At 40.6% G+C, this 22,742-nt stretch overlaps 2 protein-coding genes across 3 annotated transcripts; one reads left to right on the top strand and one right to left on the bottom strand.

The window, feature by feature from the left end:
• Nucleotides 1–4,289: 4,289 nt before the first annotated feature.
• Nucleotides 4,290–16,587, top strand: Tubal3 (tubulin alpha like 3). Of its 2 annotated transcripts, none has more exons than XM_087207278.1 (4): nt 4,290–4,321; nt 7,743–7,986; nt 10,396–10,548; nt 11,730–16,587. In XM_087207278.1, exons 1-4 carry the CDS (start codon nt 4,319–4,321, stop codon nt 12,674–12,676), a joined length of 1,347 nt encoding a protein of 448 aa, XP_087063404.1. In that variant the 5' UTR covers nt 4,290–4,318; the 3' UTR covers nt 12,677–16,587. The 2 variants fall into 2 exon arrangements, with proteins under 2 accessions (XP_087063404.1, XP_087063403.1); XM_087207277.1 differs by lacking the exon at nt 4,290–4,321 and adding an exon at nt 6,166–6,536 and having other exon boundaries at nt 11,730–12,810.
• A 3,922-nt stretch (nt 16,588–20,509) lies between these two features.
• Ucn3 (urocortin 3) lies at nt 20,510–21,218 on the bottom strand. The gene has a single exon (XM_004859869.3). The coding sequence runs from the start codon at nt 21,193–21,195 to the stop codon at nt 20,635–20,637; it is 561 nt and encodes a 186-aa protein (XP_004859926.2). The 5' UTR covers nt 21,196–21,218; the 3' UTR covers nt 20,510–20,634.
• Nucleotides 21,219–22,742: the final 1,524 nt, after the last annotated feature.

The raw sequence follows: 22,742 nt of genomic DNA, 5'->3' as shown, positions 1-22,742 counted from the left end.
TTTTCCAGCATTATTTATTAAAGAGGCTATCTATTCTTCAGTAAGGGTGTTTGGCTCCTTTATCAAAGATGAGATGGCTGAGTGTGTCTGGCGTTGTTTCAGCGTCTTCTAATCTGATCCACTGGTCCTCAGGTCTGTTTCTTTGACAGTACCATGCTGTTTTTATCACAGTAGCTTTGTAGTATAGTTTCAAGTTGGGGATTGCAATACCCCTGCCATGTCTCTGTTACCTAGAATTGCTTTTGCTTTTCTGGGCCTCTTCTTGTTCCAAATGAATTTTTGTATTGTTTTCTCAAGGTCCATGAAGTATGCTGCTGGAATTCCAATTGGGATTGCATTGAATCTATATAGCAGTTTTGGAAGTATGGCCATTTTCACTATATTGATCCTTCCTACTCAGGAGCAGGGGATGTTTTTCCATTTTCTGATATCATCTCCAATCTCTCTTTTCAGAGTGCCATAGTTTTCAGAAAAGAGGTCTTCGATTTCTTTTGTCAGGTTGATTCCTAGGTATATCAGTTTTTTGGATGCTATTATGAAAGGAATTGTTTGCCCTATTTCCGTCTCAGTGAGTCTATTGCTTGTGTAGAGGAAAGCTATTGATTTTTGTGTGTTGACCTTGTATCCAGTTACTTTACTGAATTTGGTTATTAAGTCTAGAAGACTTTTGGTGAATTTCTTGGGCTCTTCTGTATAGAGTATCATGTTATCTGCAAATAATAACACTGTGACTTCATTTCCTATCTTTATTCCTTTTATTTCTTTCTCTTCTCTAATTGCTATGGCTAATGTTTCCAAAACTATATTGAACAAGAATGGTGACAGTGGACATCCTTGTCTTGTTCCTGATTTTAGTGTGAAGGATTTCAGTTTTTTAGGCTGTTGGTTTTTCATAGATGGCTTTTATCAGATTGAGTTAGAGACTGTCTATTCCGATTTTTTGTAGGGTTTTTATCATAAATGGATGTTGGATTTTGTCAAATGCCTTTTCTGAATCTATGGAGATAATCATATGGTTTTTGTCCTTGGCTCTATTGATATAGTGTATTACATTGATTGATTTGCATATATTGAACCATCCCTGCATGCCTGAGATGAATCTCACTTGGTCAGGGTGTGTGATCTTCTTGATGATCTTCTGCATTCTATTTGCCAGTATCTTATTCAGGATTTTTGCATCTATGTTCATTAGTGAGATTAGCCTATAGTTCTCTTTTTTGGTTGGGTCTTTCTCTGCTTTGGGAATCAAGGTACTGCTTGCTTCCAGGAATGAATTTGGGAGTATTGCTTCCCTTTCAATTTCATTGAAGAGTTTAAACAGTAGTGGCAGGAGTTCCTCTCTAAATGTCTTGTAGAATTCAGCAGTGAAGCCATCAGGACCTGGGCTTTTCTTAGTTGGTAAGTTTTTAATTAAATTTTCAATTTCATTGGTTGACATTGGGTTGTTTAGAATTTTTGAGTCTTCTTCCTTCAACTTTGGTAATTCATACGTATCTAGGAATCTGTCCATTTCTTCTGTTTTTTCCATCTTATTGGTGTATAGGTTCTGGAAGTAGGTATTGATGATCCTCTGGATTTCTGCTGGGTCTGTTGTAATTTTATCCTTTTCATTCCTAATTGCATGGATTTGGGCCTTTTCTTTCCTTTTTCTCATAAGGTTGGCTAAGGGTTTGCCAATATTGTTTATTCTTTCAAAGAATCAACTCTTGGCTTCATTGATTTTTTTGTATCATTCTCTTCATCTCCATTGCATTGATTTCTCCTCTGATCTTTATAATTTCCTCTCTTCTGTGAGCTCTGGGTTTGTCCTGCTCTTCTTTTTCTAGAAGCTTGAGGTTCAGCATCAGGTTGTTTAATTGGGCTCGCTCTGTTTTCCTAGTATGTGTATTCACTGGTATGAATTTTCCTCGTAAGACTGCTTTCATTGTGTCCCATAGATTCTGAAATGTTGTATTGTCCTTGTCATTTAATTGAAGGAGCTGTCTTATTTCTTCTTTAATTTCCTCTGTGACCCTTTGGTTATTCAGAAGTGTGTTGTTCAATTTCCATGTATTTATGTAATTTTTGCAGTTTCTTTTGCTATGGATCTCCAATTTCATTGCACTATGATCTGATAATATACAGGGGATTACTTCAATTCCTTTGCACTTACTCAAACACGTTCTATGAGCAAGTATGTGGTCTATTTTGGAGAACTACCTGTGTGGAGCTGAAAAGTTTGTGTATTCTGATTTTGTGTGGTAAAACACTCTATAAACATCTGTTAAGTTTATTTGTTCAAGAGTTCGATTGAGTTCTAGTGTTTTATTATTTATTTTTTGTCTAGTTGATCTATTTGTGACAGTGGGGTATTGAGGTCCCCCACTACTATTGTATTAGTGTATATATGACTTTTCATGTCTATATTTGTTTTATGTAGTTGGGTACACTAGTGTTTGGTGCATAGATATTTATGATTGTCATCTCTTCCTCTTGGATTGTTCCCTTTATAAGGATGTCGTGTCCTTCTTTGTCTCTCTTAATCAGTTTGGGCTTGAAATCCACTTGATCTGCAAAGAGGATCCTGCTTTTTTTCAGGTTCCTGTCTCATGGAGTATTGTTTTCCACCCTTTAACTTTCAATCTATGAGTTTCTTTTTGAATTGTGTTTTTTGTATGCAGCATTTTGTTGGATTTTGCTTCTTGACCCATTCTGCCAGACTATTTCTTTTGATTGGTTAATTGAGACCATTAACATTGATGGTTATAGCTGATACATATTGACTTATCATTATCATGACTTTTTCTTTTTGTTGGATTATCCCCCTTTACATTTAATTTCTTGTAGCACCCAATGGATTCATTCTGTTGAGCTTCCTGGGGTTGTGATCCTCATTGTCTGTTCCTAGGATATTATCTAAAATTTTTTGGAGTGCTGGTTTGGTATTCATGAAGTTCCTAAGATGCTCTTTGTCATGAAAGTATCTTATTTCTCTATCAATTTTGAAAGATAGTTTTGCAGGGTACATCAAAGTGGGTTGGAGGCTGTTTTCCTTTAGGGCTTGGAATACATCACTCCAAGCTCTTCTTCCCTTGAGATTTTGTGTTGAGAAGTCTGCTGTGATTCTGATGGGCTTTCCTTTGTATGTGATTTGTTTCTTTTCTCTAACTGCTTGTACAACTTTTTTCTTTCCATTGGGTTTCTGGAATCTTAATAATTATATGCCTATGTGTAGATTTTTTTTGATCAAGGCTATTTGGAGTCCTATATGCTTCACTTATCTGTATGTCAAGTTCTTTTCCCCTCCTTGGGAAGTTTTTTGCCATTACTTCTGTGAAGTTTTTCTATGTCATGTGCACTCCCTCCTGTTGCCTCATTGACTCCAATCATTCTTGTTATTCTTCCTTGCATTGTCTAGCAGCTGCTGGATTGATTTCTCAAGGTCCCTTACAATTTTGAAGCAATTTTTCTTTTCCTGGTCACTAATTGCAATCTTATCTTCTATATCTGAAATTTTTTCCTCATATTGGCTCATTCTGCCATGCAGACTTTCAATGGAGTTTTTAATCTCCTGAAAATCTGTTTCTTACTGTTTTATTGATTCCATTGATTTCCTATGTTGAGAATTACATCACATTCCTCAAATACTCTATTTTTTTAATCTGTGTCCTCTCTAGATTTATTAATCATGTCTTGCACCATGAGCAAAATCTTTGCTGTTATGTGAGTAATTATTTCTGATTTCATTTTTCCCAGATCCTCTTTTGTTGCCAGTTCATGGAGTCCAAGTGGTTGAGTATCAGATTGTTCCATCTCGTTTCCCTTTGAGGTTCCTGCAGGTGATCTGGAAGTCTGGTTTTGAGCCTTGTTTATGTGCCTTCTCATTTTGATTGGGGGAGGGTGTTGTTGGTGCCTGCACAGCTCACCTCCTCTGCTCTGGGAGTGGTGGAAAGGTGGCCTGGAATCCTCTTCCTCTGGGCTGTGACCAGTGGAAGGACAGCCTGGAAGCCCCTATCTCTGGGCTGGGAGTGTTGGAACCAAGAGGAGAATTTTTTAATAAAAGGACATTTTCTCTTTTTGATATAGGTATATGTTGGAAGCAGCTTTGAATAAGTTGTCATTAATTCATCTGTAGTTGACACCAACTTTATCACAAGTTGTTTAGGCTCAACACAGTTCCTTTCTCAGAACTGAAAAGCTAAAAGAGACTCTACTACTTTAAGTGATGAAAGCTTTTCAGCCATCAGGTGGAGCATTTCAGAGCCTGGAGATAAGGCTTAGCTAGAAATTATTGCTCCTTGATCATTGCACAGGGCAGTAGGAGCACATTCTGATCAGCATGGTAAGTGGCTCCCATACAAGAGAATTTTTAAAAGAGCCATTTGTTTCTTCCAATATCCTTACCTGTAAGCTGAAAGCAGACTTGGGTATGCTCTGATCTAGTCATCTGTGGCTTTGCTTCTGTAAGGTGAAGCCTGATTGATGTAATTCTTCTCTGCCTTTAATTGAAGCACTGAAACAAAAACCTCTCCTTTTAGCTCTTACATTTGTTACTGAACTGCAGTGCTGACTTTTCTGTAGAAATGAATTACTTTTGGAGTTTCTGGGGACTCAGAAACTATTGTTAAGGCCCAGGCTACTGTTGCTAAGATCATAAAAGTGTGGCAGAGCAAAGTACACATTTTCTCTGTCATCTCTTTAATCCTTTAGGCTCAACAATGAATATAGTTACAGTAATTCTATTTTGTAATCAACTTGTAAGACTTCCTTTTTAATCTCTTCTGTGCAAGTTACAGTAATTTTCAGTGCCTTAAATTTTATAATTCTTCTATTGAGCAATCTTTCAAACTGTTTTCTAATATTTATTCATCTGACCCCATTGGGTTTTCTGCCTAGCCATTTTAGAATGTTTAAATTATTTTTTGTTTTCATAATTATTCTTTCCTGAGAGGGGGAAGTGGAAGGGGTAGGGGAAAGGAAAGAAGGGAATGGAATTAATATGAGAAAATGAAAAAATGGAAACAAAACCTTTGTAAATAGGGAGGGATGGAGGGGTTGAAGGGAGGGCAGGGGAAGGGGAAAAATAAGAACCAAGAGAGACTAGGTAAAGGTGCAGATTTCCAATGATGAATGTCATTATATTGTACACCTAAAATGTACCAATAAAAGGGTATACAAAAAATAATTATTCCTTCCAACATGAAGGACACTTGTAGTAATGGAATGTTCTGTATCTTGACTGTTTTGATATCAGCATTCTGGGTGTGATATAGTGTTGCAAGATATTTTCAAGGAGGGAAAATGGGTAAAGTCTACCTGTGATCTTTCTGTGTTATTTCTTGAAACTGCATATGAACCTACAATGATGTCGATATTAAAAGTTTAATTAAAAATTATGCCTTCCTAGTACTTCAAATAAGCATTGTAGCAGCATTTATAAGTCTGGTGTGGCTTATCAATGTAATATTTAGTCGGCATTTCACAATCTTAATGTATTTTACACTATGGCTAATATTTTTAATGGAGAGTTTGGAAAGGAGGGAAAGGCTAAGAGAAGAAAAAGGTGAAGAAAGTCTTCAACACCTTCAGATATAGTCATGCAACAAATTCACCTGCTTCTAAAGGCAAGAAGGGGGCTTGTTGGGCCAAATTATTCCTGCTGAATCAGAAAAGAACAGTATTGTTCTTATGTCTAAGCCACATTAACAGCAGTAATTTTTTTTGTTTGTGATTTTTATTGTGGACATTGTAAGCTAATACCCCATCTTAGTAGAATATAGGACAAGGTGAAGGGCACTGAGGGAATTAGTGAGAGAAATCTACATGTAAATTTCACAGATTAAATGTTTTTAATGGCACAAAACAATGAATACTCTCCTCCTCCCCTTTGGAACTGCAATTTGCAACTGTAATTTAAATTGAGGGAACAAAGTCTAGACCAGATTACAGTAGTAAACGTATTTACAGCGATTAAAGTTTTATAGGAAGGAGAGGAATGAAATTGTCTTTTGTACATAAGGGTATTTGAGTCCTGCCTGTAATGGAATATGTTGTTTTGATTTTTACATAGGAAACAAAGGTAGGAATATCAGTCCTCAGTGCTTTCAAAGTTAAGTTCACAGCCCTTGTCATGAGAGGTTGAGACTTGCAAAAAGAATGGAAGACAGAAGTTCTGCTGAGTAGTGAACTTGAGCTTATCTTGCAGCAAGGAAGTCTGCGCTAGGTCTGGTGAATCACAGGGGCGAAGGGCAAGGGTTGGTGTCATGGAGCAGAGTCCAGGTTGGACCGCAGGTGCGGCCCGCCACACCTCGCACTGGGCTCCAGCCGCCAGGGGTCTGCGTAGACTTGGGCCAGTGGTTAACGGGGAGGGGATGTGGGCCTTTCTGTGTCTGAATCTTAGACTCTGTGAAAGTTCAGTTGCAGACAATTTCAGGGCTCCCTTCTGCCTCACCCCCCTCAGAAGGACGCTGCTGAGTGGGGCCCGGCACCTCCTCGCTCTGACCTCGCGTGAACTGGTTCCTGACTGCGGGCAATCAAAATCAGAGGCGGTCATCACTGTAGGTTTCTAGGCTTTGGTCTTTCCCTCTCCAAGAGAAGTAAATGATTGTGTCTGTTTAAATTACTGAAAAGATGTTTGCCTTTAGAAAAACAAGTGAATGGCGATTTAAATGTGGGGTGGGGTAGAAATCAATGAGGGTAGAAGAAATAGTTTAAATCAGCAAACATTCCTTAGTACTTAGATACAACTAAACAATATCTTCATTCATTTTCTCTTAGATTTTTCTACTTTTATTTTTAAATGTATTTGATATCACACTTTATGTACAATTATGTATCTTACATGGTTTTTAAACTCTTTTATTGTAAGCATGTCCTTAAAGATAGTTTATTTGAGGTACTGGGGACTGAACTCAGGACCTTGTGCTTGCAAGGCAGGTGGCAGCACCACTGAGCTAAATCCCTGGCCAATGTGTTTTTGGATAGAACTATAATCCTTTAAGTAAATGTTCAACAATAGATAGTTAAGTAGATTTATTGTTTTTCTCTCTTATAAATGCTTTTAATTCATATGTTTATGCCATTTGCCTATTTATCTAGTGGGTGTGTCCAGTGTTCCATGCATATAAAATTGATTTATATATAGTCCTTTGTCTAATAAATTTTTATATGCATAAGTTTTTTATAATATAGAAACATTTTGGGGTTGTTAAATCTGTTGCATTTTTTTCTTAGTAAAATTTCCACTCCTTTTAAGCCTAGAATGTTCTTCCTTAGCAGAGCATATATGAATAATTAATACAAAATTTTAAAGCTTGGAAAGGTAACATCTTTAATTTATCTGTGATGAATTCTGGTATTTGACAAGGTTCCACATTGATTTTGTTTATATTCCATCCCGGTAACTAGTTAAATTTTTTTAAGGTGAGTTGGCCTGATACACATATCCTACACATACATTTACACAAATTGTTCAAGACAAATATATATTCTTAGTTCTTAGGTCAGTATATAATAGGAGCCTTACTTATTTTTGTTGAAGGAAACTTTTTACTGAAATTTGCATCAATAGTTCAATTGTTTCGGAAGCTAACTGTACCCTGGTGTTTGTTTTTCCTGGGACGTTTTGGATTACTTTTACAGTAAATTTCTCTTGTGGGCTTATGCTAGCTTGGGTTTCTGTCAGTTGTGACCAGAAATGCTGAGGATCATGGCTCATGCTGACTAATCACCTGCTCAGTTCTGACTCTCTGTGGCTCTTTCAGAGGGAGTGCCTTTCCCTTCACATTGGCCAAACTGGCATCCAGATTGGGGATGCATGTTGGGAACTCTATTGCCTGGAACATGGAATTCAGCCAGATGGAGTTGTTCTTGACAGTAAACAGGATCAGCGGGAAAATCCTAAAATGAAGCATGCAAATGCATCTTTTGATACCTTCTTTTGTGAGACAAGAGCTGGGAAACATGTGCCCAGAGCACTCTTCATGGACTTAGAGCCAACTGCTATAGGTAATGCAAAGCCTACCTTCTAATCTCCTTAACCAGATCCACAATCAAATAAACAACTCAAGTGAGTAGGATCATGAGATTCTTCTAATCGATCTAAGATCATATGGACCTTTTCCAAACTCAGAGCCTCATTAAATAGCTATTTGGGGTGATTAGTATGACAAATATACCCAAAGGGAACACAAGGCCAGGCTTTTCCCCCCGAGTAATAAAACTAATTAAGTCCTTGCTAATTTATCTACACATACATCATCACAGAACACTGAGTCCTTTCCTGGGTTTGAGAGTCGGTTGCTGGAAGCTACTGGCAAAGAATCTGAAAACTTGTCATTATTTTCTTATAGAGAGTAAAATGTTTGAAAATAATTTTAAAGAAGCAAGGAGTCAAATAAATGTTCAAATTGTTAGGAAAGTCAATATAATTTTATGATGAATAACGGAAGACATTGTAACATCTTGTACAAAAGTTCTTGGGGTTAGAGAAACACTGGAAAGAAAATGTGTTCTCACTGAATTAAGAGACAACTGGATGTGTTTTTGATATTGTGTGTCATAGATCTACTCCTGTGTGATAAACTGTCTTCATGCTCAGTGGCTTTAGGTAATAACAGTCAATATTTTGTTCATAAATCTGCAGCACCTCTTTGGTCCACATGCTCCCAGCTAGGAAGTTTCTGGTGGGGCTGGGGGAGTTACTTTGATAGTTGCTCACTCATCTGGCTGGTAAGTTGGCAGCAGCTGTTGGCTGAGACCTATGCCATGGATGTGGTAAAGACTCTGCCCCTCCTTGCGTGACCTCTCTCTGGACTGCTGTGGCTTCCTTAAAGCCAGGTTCCAAAAGCAAGCATCTCATGGGAATAATGCAGAAGCCCATGGCATTGGAAGTCATGTAATGCCACTTTACTGTTCTCAGTGGCTTGTTGTAGTTACACAAATTCACTAGGGAGAAGACACAAATCCCAGTTCATAATGGAAAGCATGGTTCTAGAAGTACACATGAGACAGAAGGTATTATGGCTGTCTTTGAAAATCTAGTGTGTTTGTAGTAGGTTGCGGTAGATTTTCTTATGAGAACAAAGTCACAATAAATAACAAACTGATGGAAGAAAATTGATTGATGTCAATGTGAATGAAAAGATAAAATGTTTTATTAAGAGGATGAAGCTATCAAAGTATTGAGGCCAAGAGGCTCATATACAACTTTGGCATCACTCTGCTAGATGTAAAATAATAAAGAAATGAGGAATGGCTCATAACTTCAAGAATGAATGAGAATAGTGTGGATGCTGAGAGCAACAATTATGTTATGAAATAAGTTATGTTATGTTGAGTTACAAGTGGCCTAAGAAAATATCTGAAGTTTTATTTATTCATTTATTTATTTATTTATTTATTTTGGTACTGGGGATCAAACTCAGGACCTTGCGCTTGCCAGGTAGGCGTGGTCCCACTGACATAAATCCCCAGGCCTGATGTTTTGTTTTAAACAAATGCAAGTTTGCGACTATGAGCCTTAGCTGGAGTTTGGTGTCCTAAGAACCTAGATAGGGTAGACTATGTATGTCTCCAGGGGACTTTGGTAAAGGAGCAATGTGAGAAACCATCCTTGAATTTAGACTTCTAGCCTTCTTAACTGTTAGAAAATAAAATTCTTAATATGATAAAATGGAAAAATGGAATCAAAATCTTCATAAATAGGGAGGAATGGAGGGGTTGAAGGGAGGGCTGGGCAAGGGTGAAAAATAAGAACCAAGAGAGACTATGTAAAGGTGCAAATTCCCAATGATGAATGTCATTATATTGTATCTCTAAAATGTACCAATGATTAGAATGAATAATTGATAATGCAAAATAGGAAGAAAAGGCCCAAAGGGGTGGGGGTAGTGGGGTAGTGGGAGGGGCAGGGGAAAGGAAAGAAGGGAAAGGAAAAATGATGAGAAATGGAAAAAAATGGAAATAGAGTCTTTGTAAATAGGGAAGGGTAGAGGGGGTGAAGGGAGGGCTAGGAATGGGGAAAAAATAAGAACCAAGATGCATTATGTAAAGGTACAATTCCCAATGAGAAATGTAATGGTGTTGTATACCTACAATGTATCAATAAAATAATTTAAGTAATAAAAAAAAAGAAAATGAAATTCTGTTGTTTTAAGCCACCAAATTTATTGTAATTTGCTACAGCAGCCCTAGGAAACTAACATAAGGTGGGTGATGGAAAAATATCATTTCAACTTATATGTAAAAAATTCTGCTTTTCTCTAGACTAGGAAAGGGTAATTCTGAAGTATAGATTCTATTTTTACCATAATATTGTGGGAAAAGCCAGGGACTAGAGTACTGAGCTCTCTGAGAATCAGGGAAGGGAAAGAGGTGAATTGAATGTGTGTACCAAACTCCTTTTACCTTCTGCAGATGGGATCCTCATGGGAAAATACCGCTCACTTTTCCACCCAGAGCAGTTTGTTAGTGGAAAGGAGGATGCTGCAAACAACTATGCACGAGGTCACTATTCTGTGGGCTCACAGATCATCGAACTTGTGGTAGAGAAGATCCGGAAGCTGGCAAGTAGCTTCTATTCCTACAACTCGGCCGTGCTGGATATTTATGACCCTGTATGATTCCTGTACTTCATTCACATGTGTGAAGCCTGTAATTCACCAGCATTACCCACCAATACCACCATCACCACCCAGGGCTCAGATCAGGGCAAGGATCCTAATGTTGGCTTAGACTACACCTTTTTGTGCAGAAAGGGTAACAGAAGCCTGCACACTCACCAGGTGGCTCCTATTTGCCTTTGCTTCTGATAAGACAGGGTTTCTTTGTTATCATAGAGTTGCAAAGCACTCTAAAACACATCATTTTCCAGTGGTCACCACTACTTGTGAAATTAACAGGAGGCACATCTTATCTGGAGATTATTTAGCCTATTTACTAACAGTTAATTTTCCTGTAAGGACCTGAATCTGGAGATTCTTTGTTAAGTAAGTGGTTTGGCGTAATTATTAACAGCAGGTCTTTTACATCAGCACTGTAGATGGAATATGTAGAACTGATAGGTACTTCATCTACTATGGCACCAACATTATTTTCCTCATTATTTTTTCTTTGCTCTTGACAAAAGATTCACTTTATATCACATACAGATAAATGTATGGAGGGCAGTGAAAGACAGTTGAATATTTATGCTCTTTCTTTTATAGTGTTGGGTATCTGAAATGCTTGAAACTAGACTTGTTTTGGAGGTTTTTTTCCCCCAGATTTTGGAATGTTTGCATATATATTATAACATTTTAGGTATGGATCTAAGTCTAAACAAGAAATTTATTCATGTTCCATATAAACCTACAAACATAGCTTGCAGGTAATTTTATACAATACTTTAGTGTGCCTGTGTTTTCATTGCAACCTGTCATCAGGAGGTCAGGTATGAAATTTTCCACTTATAGTATCATGTCAGCACTCAAAACAGTTTTGGATTTTGGAGATTTTGGAATTTGGCTTTTTGGATTAGGGATGTTCAATCTGTAGTAAAACTCTAAAGAGTTTCCTACACTTCAGAAGAACGACTCAGGTATATTTCCAAACCTGTTCGTTGTAGAGTCAACCTATGGTAAATTACTCCTTTATGAAACTTCTGTTGATTTTGATTTGGGGAAATTCTTCTATCTATCATTGCTACCCTATTCACTGATTCTGAATTTATTTGCCTGAGTTCTCACATTGCATGTACTTTTCCCAGGCAGAACAGTGCAGTGGACTTCAGGGATTTCTGATTTTCAGAAGCTTTGGAGGAGGCACTGGATCAGGATTTACTTCTCTCTTAATGGACCGGCTCTCAGAATATGTCAAGGAGACTAAATTGGAGTTCTCCGTCTACCCATCCCCTAGACTCTCCACTGCTGTAGTAGAACCTTACAACTCTGTCCTCACCACACATTCCACCATAGAGTACTCAGACTGTTCCTTCATGGTGGACAATGAGGCCATCTATGACATATGCCAGCGTAAACTTGGTGTTGAACACCTGTCCTATGCCACCATCAATAGGTTGATAGGTCAGGTGGTATCTTCCATTACTGCTTCCCTTCGTTTTGAAGGCACCTTGAATGTAGATTTAATTGAATTCCAGACCAACCTTGTACCTTATCCAAGAATACATTTCCCCCTGACGACCTTTGCTCCCATCATCTCTGCAGATAAAGCATACCATGAGCAGATCTCAGTGCCTGACATCACCTCTGCTTGCTTTGAGTTCTCCAACCAGTTGGTCAAGTGTGATCCTCAACTTGGGAAGTACATAGCCTGCTGCCTACTGTACAGAGGAGATGTAGTCCCTAAGGATGTGAATTCAGCAATTGCAGCGATGAAGTCAAAGGGCTCTATTCAGTTTGTAGATTGGTGCCCAACTGGTTTCAAGGTGGGCATCAACAGTCAGCCACCTATGGTGACACCAGGAGGGGATCTAGCCCAGGTCCAGCGAGCTGCCTGCATGTTGAGCAACACAACAGCAATTGTGGAGGCGTGGTCCCGCCTGAATCACAAGTTTGACCTCATGTATGCCAAGAAGGCATTTCTGCACTGGTATATCACAGAAGGCATGGAACAAGAGGAATTCTCAGAGGCCAGAGAAGATTTGGCAGCTCTGGAAAAAGATTATGAGGAAATGGGAATAAGTTCTGATGCAAATTAACAGATGGAAATGAATGTTAAGTTAAAATGTCATGTGTTCTTTTAAAAATCATTATACATTTAGTGGGTAGAGTGCCTCTCCTTGAAAGAAAAACAAAATCCTATCAGGCAGGACCCTAAATTCTACATCAAATGGGCCAGTATTAATAATGTACATGTATTTCTTTGTTTATAGTACAATTTAACTCTGTACCTGGGAGCCATCTGAGGTTTGGAGTTCTTTGAACTACTGGGTCCATTCATAGGTGGAATTTCTTGTTTTAATTTTTATGTCAGAATGGAAATTTGTCCTTTTTTTAACCAAGAGACTATGAAACTTTAGTTTATGCTTTTCCTTTCCTGTACTTAAGGCGGAAAAACATGTATTAATTTTGAATGTTATTTTCTCATTCATGTTTTGTACCTTGCCTAGATCGCAGATACTTGCAAGTATGTTTCTTTTCCTTCTTCCCACTGTGAGCTTTAAGGTCTCAGTTTGCTTTTTGTATGAACACACAAAAATACCCTTGAATTTTTATAAAATTTGGAGGTGGATATCTTGCAGGTTGGAAAGTGAGAGTTGTCTCTTCAGTTACCCATCCAAGAGGGGACTCTCAAAGTGTGTCCAGAAAAACCCAGCACCAGAATTACATCAGAGGTTTAGTCAAAACATGCAGATTCTAGGCTTTGCTGCAGACTTTCTACAGGAGAAGGGGCTGGAAGGGACATCACCCGAGGATTTGACATTTAAAAAGCACTTAATGAAATTAATTCTCGGTACTAGGCTCATTCAAACAATAATGTACTACAGACAAAATAGTTACAAATGCATTAAAACCACTAGCAGGATTTTACAGATCATGATGTGTAGTCTGACTACCAGTAAAATTAAGGTGAACTATATACTGTGAAATTACGCTCATGGTTAGGAATTGCTCATGAAATGATGATAGTAGATCATCAGGAGCCTTATTCATCTGTGCTGTTTTACCTTCCAGGCTTTGTCCTCCGATACAATCTCTCAGGCTCATACGTGTACTTTTGGCTAAAGTGCACATCTGAAGGTGTGGCAAGCAATGAAGCCTCAGAGCCATGACGCTGTGTCACGTCAGACCTTCAAAGACACAAGGCAACTCCTTTTCTCCTCCTCCTCCTCTTCCTCCTCTCTTCTGCTTCCTTCTCCTCTTCCTCCTTGTCTTTTTCCTCCTCCTCTTCTTCCTCCTCCTTCGCAAGCCAGGGACAGAACCAGGGCCGGGTGACCACTCCACCCCTGAGCCTCCCTCACCTTTTCCGCTCTATCACCTCAGGCCCGTCATCTTTTTCTTGCCTGTACCGCTTGGGTCGAAGAACTTTTTCTTCTAAAGTGGACTTGATTTCTTAGAACAGTTTTAGGTTCACAACAAAATTGAGTGGAAAGTTGGTCATTGATTTATTTTTCCCTACTTCTATGTTCAAGTTCACCCATTCAAAAAAATCAACGTACCTTTCTCTGGATTCAGTTACCCCAAAGTATGCTGTCATTTGTCGTATGTTTCTACTCCGTCATATTTTTAAAATAATGTACATTTCATGCCTTACCTCATCTTCTGTTCATTGTCCAAATTTTTTGGCATATTTCCCACCATTCTACCAAAGCAATTGTCTGGAAGATCACTGATCATTTTTTATTCACCAGAAAAACAGCTCTCTCGGCCATTACACTGGCTGAACTTGTTATTTGATAGGTATTTTTTTTTTAACTTGGTGACCCTTTCCTTACTTGGAGCTCTCCTGCCTCAGCCTTGGGACACATCTAAGTCCAAAGCTGGCTGGAATCTGAACAGTGTGGTCAGGAGCCCCAGGGTGCAGCAGGAACAATGCGAAGGGCCTTGGATAAGCCATGACCTTGGATTTCCCAGCTGAGTAGTTTGGGCAATTCTGAGGCTCCCTCTCCTCCATTTCTCCGCTTGTATAATGAGAAAGATATCTGTCTTTTACATCAGGTAGGAAACAATTTTTAGTGTATGTCAGGTAAACCGACCAATGGGCTCCATTTTGGCATATTTGTGATAATTCTCCCCTAATTTTCACCTTCTTTCCTTCTCCCTGCTTCCCCCGATTTCCTTTCTCTTCTCCACTACTGGTCTTCCTTCTTTCTTTTTCTTTTTGAAAAATTAATTTTATTGGTACATTTTAGGTATACAATATACTGACATTCATCATTGGAAATTTGCACCTTTACATAATCCATCTGGGTTATTTTTGGCATTTGATAATCTTTTGGGAAACCTTTCCTTTGATCACTGTGCACTCCTTGGTGCTCTCCCCATATCTGGCATCTCTCCAGTCTCCTTTTAAAAATTGTTTTTCCTCTAATGGTGATATCTTCAGTCCTCCTTTTCTGCCCTTGTTTATCTTATACACAAACACATCACTGCAATGCAGTGACCTTCAAAACCTTTCCCTAGTCAGGTGTGGTGGTTTATTCCTGCAGTCCCAGCATTACGCTGAAAAGATGAGGCAGGAGGATCAAAACTGTGAGGCTGGCCTGGGGAACTTGGTGACTTAACCAGGCCCTGTCTCAAAAAAGGGTTGGATCTGCTGTTATGCACTCAGTATGAAGGCCCTGGGTTCAGTGCTCAATATCACACACACACACACACTCACACACTCGCGCACACACACACGCACTCTGTTTCCAAGTTGTATTAGTCAACTTTACCATTGTTGGGACAAAATACCTGACACCTGCAACTTGAAGGAGATTCTATTTGGGCTCTCAGTTTCAGAGGATTCTGCCCATGATTAGCAGGCTCCAAGGCAGAATCAGGCCCTGGTGGAGTAAAGCTACTGAGCCCACTCCAGGCAAGAAGCAGTGCAGGGAAGATCTAGGGCAAGAATACACCCTCCCAGTCCCATCCCCAGTGCACTTCTCCTGGTGCCCTGCTTCTAACTGTGCATTCAGCACTCCCGGGATGCAGTCTCCTTTCAAAAGCCTCACCTCTGTATACACTTTGGGGGGCATTTGAGGTCTAAATTATCACACAAGTTTTCTTTCTTTCTTAAATCTCACACTGGAAGTTTTACCTACTTGCTGCACCTGCCGTCCCAGATGCTTAACCCAGACTTTCATTTCTTCCTGGAAAGACATACTATTTTCCTCAGAAGAACTTGTTTCTTCCAAAAGTGTTCTCTATCTTGTTTGTTTATGCTATTACCATCTTACTGAAGCAGATTCTAAACAACACTACCTTTTCTATATTATGTCTCATTTCTTTCTAGGACTAACTCCTATTGATTGTACTCCTGTAATGGCTCCAAAATCCATTCCCTTCCTTTTCTTCATGAAAGTCTTCCCCCTTAACTAGTCCGCATGTGCTAAATGCTTTCTGCCTTTCACTCTGTCTTCGTGACTGACCCTGTACACTTCTCTATGGCTGAACATGGAAGCAGAGCTTGGATGATTCTGCTCTCTTACCCAAGATTTCACCCGTTCCCATTGTTTAAGCCTAAGCCCCAAAGTCCCACATCTAGCAATTAGACCTTGTCCCAAGTAGTTCCAACTTCAACTTTCAACCCCAACTGTTTGCTGTTAGCTCATGAATTCCGCTCAAACTGGTCTACTCCCCATTTCCCAGTACATGTTTTTCTCTCTTGCCTGTACCCTTGTTCATTCTTTCTCTGTAATCACGTTATTCCCACATCAAGGCACAGTTCAAATGTCACCAGCTCCAGGAAATCGCTTCATCTTTGTGTCTCCCTTGAACTCCTAGAGCAGTGTAAGGCATCTATTCACCCGCTTTGTAGGATTTATGGATGGTGGAGATACATTATGGAATCTCTTGCCACATTGAAAATACTGTAGTAAGTATTCACTGATGAATTTTTAAATTTTTTGCAGCCTACATGGTGCTTCATAGTTTGGGCTTTTTCAATTAAAAATATTTTTAATGTACATGTGTTATTTCTCTTTTTAGCCACTGGAGGGCACTAGTGAAATACATAACTGCTAAGTTAATGGGTGCACACGCATCCAAAATATTATAAATTTTATTTTGTTCTTAAAAATTAATAACCTACTAAATTAAGGTGGAAACTTAATTATTAAGTTTTTAATTTCAACTTTATGCATCTTATTGTTTATAACACTGGCAAATTTATATAATCGTTTTTAAAGGGGATACACCTGAGTTTTTGGTCTACTTTACAGCCCTACATACATACTCTTAAATATTTTAGATTTAATATGAATTTAATATGCTCTTACATATTTTAGATTGAATATGAATGTAGTATATTCGATTGTCTTTTAAGGACTTTAATTTGTCTGACAAACCTTCCTAAGTACACTACATAATTTTTTCAAAATCAAATAATTTAAATATAATTATAATTTAATATATAATTACTACATAAGTAAATATAATTTAAATGATTTAAATATAGGAAGTACACTTCAGTATTCCAGAGCTCTCTGTAAACCAGTAAGATTTTTACTTACATCAGCAAGTATAAATTTATTTAGGAAATTTACATATTTTAAAATTGAAAAGACAAGGCTGAATATAATTTTGTTAAGTCAAGTATTCTTAGATACTATAAATATTGTATTTTAAAACTCAAATACGTGCAGCTTTCTTACCACAAAAATTTCATTACTTAATTTACCAATTGTTTATCGAGCACTTGCCATATGTTGTCACTGTTCTAGCCACTGGGGTTACAACATGGGGCACACAGAAACAGCTCCTGGCCTCATGGCGTTGATACTGTAGTAAGTGTGGGGAGTGAAGGGACAAAGCGTAATAAACAGCTGACTATACTGCATTAATGTGAACTGCAGCCATCCTTAAGACAAAATCAATAAAGCACAGAGAGAGAGAGAAGCCTGAGGCCCTGTGCACAGGCACGCTGGTCAGGGATTCGCTCTGCAGAGCTCAACTGCAACCCTTTCCAAACCTTTAAGGGTACAGGCCATGCATGGTCATTAGAGACAGCAATGTGAGCTCCCTGGGGACATGGTTGATGAGTGACTGGCTAGACTCACTCACCAGGTAGTTAAAACTGTTCGTGCACGTTTGCCTTACAGAGTAATTCAGAACTGTGTCTCAGAGAAATGACAAATTATTACATATCAAGAACTTGTGAGAGTCACAGTGTTAAATGCTTGTATACTAAAGGCCTGTTCTATCACTCACTGTTTTCCGGGGCTTGCTGGTTCTAATAAAGGAATCATTAGTCACAGAAACTTGTCACAGAATTGGGTTGTTAGAGTCTTGTGCCTGGAGATGCTGTCCATTCCTCACGCACCTGCCCTGCCCTGTCTGAGGGTTTTATTCCTTTTAGAACAATAAGGACTGGTACCAGTTTTCTTTAGCCCCTGCAGAAGTGCTTCACAGTGAAGTCGGAGTAGCAGGTAAACATGTTGGCAACCTTTGGCCTCTTCATCTTTCCTCCACTGCTGATGTTATAAACAGGGGCCTGGAAGCACGACCTGCTCTCAGACCTGGGTCTGTGCCTTCGGGCAGAATGCTGGACTTAGCAAATGGGATCTGTTTATCAGGACACCTTGCGCTTTCCCAGCCGCTATTGGTGGGTTTCAGCTTCAACCTACCCTCCCTAGTTCATTACTCACACGCACACTTTGATTGTGTAAATAGGCCACTCACCTACTGAGGACACAGTCTTAATCCCTAGCGTCTGTGGGGGCTTTTCCAGCTGCTCTCACATTCATGGTTAATTTGAGCTTCACTGTAACCCTGGGAAGTGGGGATGGCTGGTGTTTTTCATGTTCCCTGTGAAACTCAACCCTGTCATACATGAATGAGAAAGGGTTTGTGGCTAGACAGATATGACTGCCACTTAGTAGCAGCGAGAACTTGGATATATTTCCTAACTTCTTTTGGTCTCAATTTCAACTTTCAAAGTGGAAAGAAAAGAATACCTACCTTGAAATATTCTTATGAGAATTAAATGAGATAGTGTTTATGGAGTACTTATCAGGTCCCTGGCAAATTGACTTTCAGGGAAGCTATAGCATTTGCTCACAGGCACATAGAGTCTTCGGCCAGAATTCTTTCTGCTGTATGGTGTGGTTTTTCCAGGACAGAAACAATAGTTGCATTTTCACTTTTTTGGACCAGTGGTCCTGCTCCAAAGAGGTGGGCATTTTTAAACTTCAATTTTAACTTGTTTTGCAATTTAAATTTTAACTTTCCAGTAATGCCTGGCAGTAGGGTGACTGGCTTAAAGAAAAAAAAATTTGTAGTTTTGATAAGTATTGCCAAATTGTCTCCCTTTGGTTTATATTCCTACTAGCCAGCAATGGAGGAGAGTGGTTATTAGTCTCACCAGTGGAGAGTACTGTCAAACTTACGGCCCTTTGTCAGTGTCATAGGTGAGAAACTGTGTATCAGCGTAGTTATTAGAATGAAGTCGAGAACCTGTTCATATATTTAAATTTCCTTTATATTTGTGTTTGTACATGTTTGCGTGGTCTGTTCATACCTCTGTTTATTGTTTTCTGGAGTTGGTTCTTTTTCGTTGTTTTTTGTTTTTCCCCAGTACCGGGGATCGAATTCAAGACCCTGCACTTGTGAGGCAGGCACAACGCCACTGAGCTGAATCCACAGCCCTCGGAGTTTGTTCTTGTTCTCATTATTTAGTAGATCTTTATATGGCTAGCCAAAAGCCCATTTGTCTTTTATATGAGTGTTAAACATTTTTCCAAACTTGTCATTCATCTTTGGCATTGCCTCTGGTGGCACTTGTGGTATTAATTTCTGGTGTGTGCGTGTACAGGAATCATACAGATTGTCGTACAGACTTTCCTCATATTTATTGACTTGTCACTATGCAGAAGTGAGTGGGAGTATTGTCTCTTTGTTGGGACCCTAAGCCTTTGACTTTGCTGCTGGGAGGCCTTTAGAATCCTTCCTGATAACCATTTTTAGTGGAAGCCTGCTCCTATAAGTATTCTCATATTTGCATTCCATATATATGTGTACACACATATGACTTCTACACTAATTGCTATCACTTTGCTGTTCTTCGTTTACATATCCCCCAGTGGTCTTTTCTCTCTTTCAAATTCGGTTTTGTCTGTTCACTTAGACAGTTGACTTGCAGGGAGCAGAGGTCTTGCCTGAACCATCAGTATCAGCCACAACAACAGCCCAGCTCTGGGTAACCATGTGGATTCAGTGAGAACACTGCAATGAATCAGTGGCCTGTGCCCTCACAAGGCCCGGAGAAGTTTGATATGTTACCAGCCCCCTCTCCCACTCGGCCCCAAAGCCCATTCTGGAACAGACCCTAGGTTCCATCCCGCGGGTGGAACCAGGCCATGCAGATGAGGGCTCCTGCCAGAACGACAAAAGCTGACTCCCAAGCTCTCTCTCTTCTTCTAAAGCCTCCCAGACCATGCCCCTCCCGGGGGAGACGGGAAACTGACCCACTGATAGCTTCCCTCGTTGTCCTTCCTGTTCATTCGATGCTCGGAGTTTGAAGGAAAAGGAACTGAAATGACCCAGGAGTCCAGGGAGCCATCGGTTTTAATGGGGAGCAAGATGGTAGGGAAGGGATTTGTCTGCGAGGCGGTGACAGTTACCTCCTCACGGCAAGAGTTGTTCAGAGCGGGAGAGGAGCCCTGCACTCTCTCTTCTCAGGCCTGTGGCCAGAAGCGATTGATCTGGAGGGGCGGAAGGTGTGAACCTTGCCTCTGGCCATGGGGAACAAGAAAGGAGACACAGAACACGGGGAGACACCTCGACCTCTCGTGCGTGCACCGGCTGAACAGCACTGAGCTTCTGCGCATTTGTACAGAGAGGAAACAGGGCCGGCGGCTGTGAGAGAGTGCCCAGCAGTGAAGCAGCCTGTGAAACTGGACTGATCTTCCGAATGCAGGCCAGCTGGGTGCGGCAGCCTGGGCTGTCACCCTCGCCCTCTGGCCCTGCCTGGCCTGGGTCCTCCATGTGCTGCTCTCCTGCTGGGCCTCTGCCTCTACTTCTTTCGCCCGATCTGTGCCATCAGTTGGGCATTGACGGCTGCCCTGGCTCGCGAGTCCTTGGCCCTGGCAATGTTGAAGAGGATGTTCATGATGTCAGTGGGGACGTCGAGGGACAGCGTGAACTTGCTGCGCTGGCCGCTTCTGCCCTTGTCCTGGTGCAGCTTCTTCCTCTGCGGTGCTCGGGACAGGTATTTGTACCGGGTGCTTCCCACCCCACCCCCAGAGCCAGGGAAAGTCCTGTCCTTGTCCTGATTCCCTTCTGCTGCTGCTCTGGAAGACGGGTCTTGACTGGGCAGGTAGTGGAAGCTCTTTTTGCTTAGAAGGGGCGCATCCTCCATCCCGTTCTGCTTGAGCTCAGACAGGGCTGTGTTGAGGAAGCTGAAGACAGGCCCAGCCTTGTAGAACCTGCGGGAGAGGCCCATGGTCGGGTCCCCTAGGAGCAGGAGCAGGAGCAACAGGAAGGGTGCTGGCATCAGCATCTCCCTGCAGGAGAGAAGAGGAAGTTGGGAAGCAGAGTGAGAGGGGTTGGAACTTGGCTGCACATGGAGTAGCATCCAACTGGGGTTGTTAATGTTCCGCTGCAGGGTTCTCAACATGTGGACCCAGAGCAGCGGCATCGCCATTATCTGAGACTTTGTTAGAAATGCAAACTATTTTCACGTCTTCTCTGGAACTAAAAATCAAAACATTGGGGCCCAGAAATCCGTGTTTTACCAACTCCTTCATTCATGTTTTTGATGTCGTCTAAAGTTAGAGAACCATTACTTTTAATATGTATGGTTTTGTTTAATGCATCTTTGCAGGTGGCCACTGGCCCAAGAGCAAAGAAGAGACATACTGAGTAAGCATTTAGCAGCTGAATGGGCTGATGTGAAGGCAAGGGGGTTTTTGGTTTCCTTACTCTTCACAAAGGTGATTGAGAACCTCCTTATTCCTTAATGACTGCGGCAGGGACCTAGTCAGTGTTTCTGAGACAGAGCTTTAAGAGGCCTTGCTAGGCCATCCTAGTTTCTTTAGAATTTACTAAAGAGTTTATGAGGGCAAAGTCAGCTTGGTCGCTGAGACCAAGTACCTCGCAGAGAGCTCCTAAATCCTCTAGTCACAAGGCTGCAGTCTTCAGTGCACGAGTGTGCTCCTGGCTATTAGGCTGAGGTGCTGCTTGGAATCTGTCCAGGGTGCCCGTTTGAGGGTATGATCTGCCTGGCAAGGCCTTGCCTCTTCTCCAGGTGCCTGTCCCATGGTATTTCCAAATGCAGGCTGGGCTGTGCAGAGGTCCAAGGCCAGAAGGAGGTACTGAGATGTACGAAAGGATCGTGGTTTATAATGACAATTTGAATCCCTGTTTTAGTTTTTGAAACTGCAAACTAAGTCTTAGTGTATGAAATTTGTGGCAGTGAAAACACCCAGATCCATGGCACTCGGGAGCTTGGACAGTTTGGGCTTTAAATTATCATGTGTAGTTGTTGGGGTACCGACCAGTAGCAACAGACAGAACTTTAAAATGTCTTTTTCAGCTGAGAAGAGGGGCCCAGGCTGAGCTGCCTACATCCTTCTGCCTGTGTAGTCTCCTTTGTAGTACCAGCACCCTGTTACACCCAGAGTTTATCAGAAGTAAGGTTTTCTGAGGTCACTGTTCTTTGGGACAATTGCAAAGTGGGCAGAATTTACCTCCTGCACCCTGGGGGCAAACCCACTGCCAGTCTCCTTCACCTGCTCTGTGGGCACATAGTCTCCAGTTCTGAATTAAGGATGATAGGAAGATTACTTCTTTCATTGTCATCCTTCATTATGCATGAAAAAACCGAGGTTGAATTGCCTAGGGTTTATCTTAACTCCTCCTAGCACCAGCATGGCTGGTCTTTTGCATTCCTTGGCAGGCCAATGCTGGACAGATGCTTGTCCTCAAGCTGCTTCACTGGAATGCCCTCTCTCTTGGACTGTCTGAGGAGAAACACCTAGTGAAAAGCTCAGCCAATTCACATCTGGATGCTTTACCTGCACTTGGAGGTTATTTTGTGATTAACTGAAATTCATGGGAATTATTTTCTTGTTAGTTGTTAAAAATGCATGACAAAATGAGTAAGTACATAAACATGGGGAT

Source organism: Heterocephalus glaber, unplaced genomic scaffold, assembly GCF_053883595.1.
Source record: "Heterocephalus glaber isolate CG9 unplaced genomic scaffold, H.glaber_assembly_v1.0 deba00000768, whole genome shotgun sequence".
NCBI classification, from domain to species: Eukaryota; Metazoa; Chordata; class Mammalia; order Rodentia; family Bathyergidae; genus Heterocephalus; species Heterocephalus glaber.
This window is presented reverse-complemented; position numbering and strand designations above follow the sequence as displayed.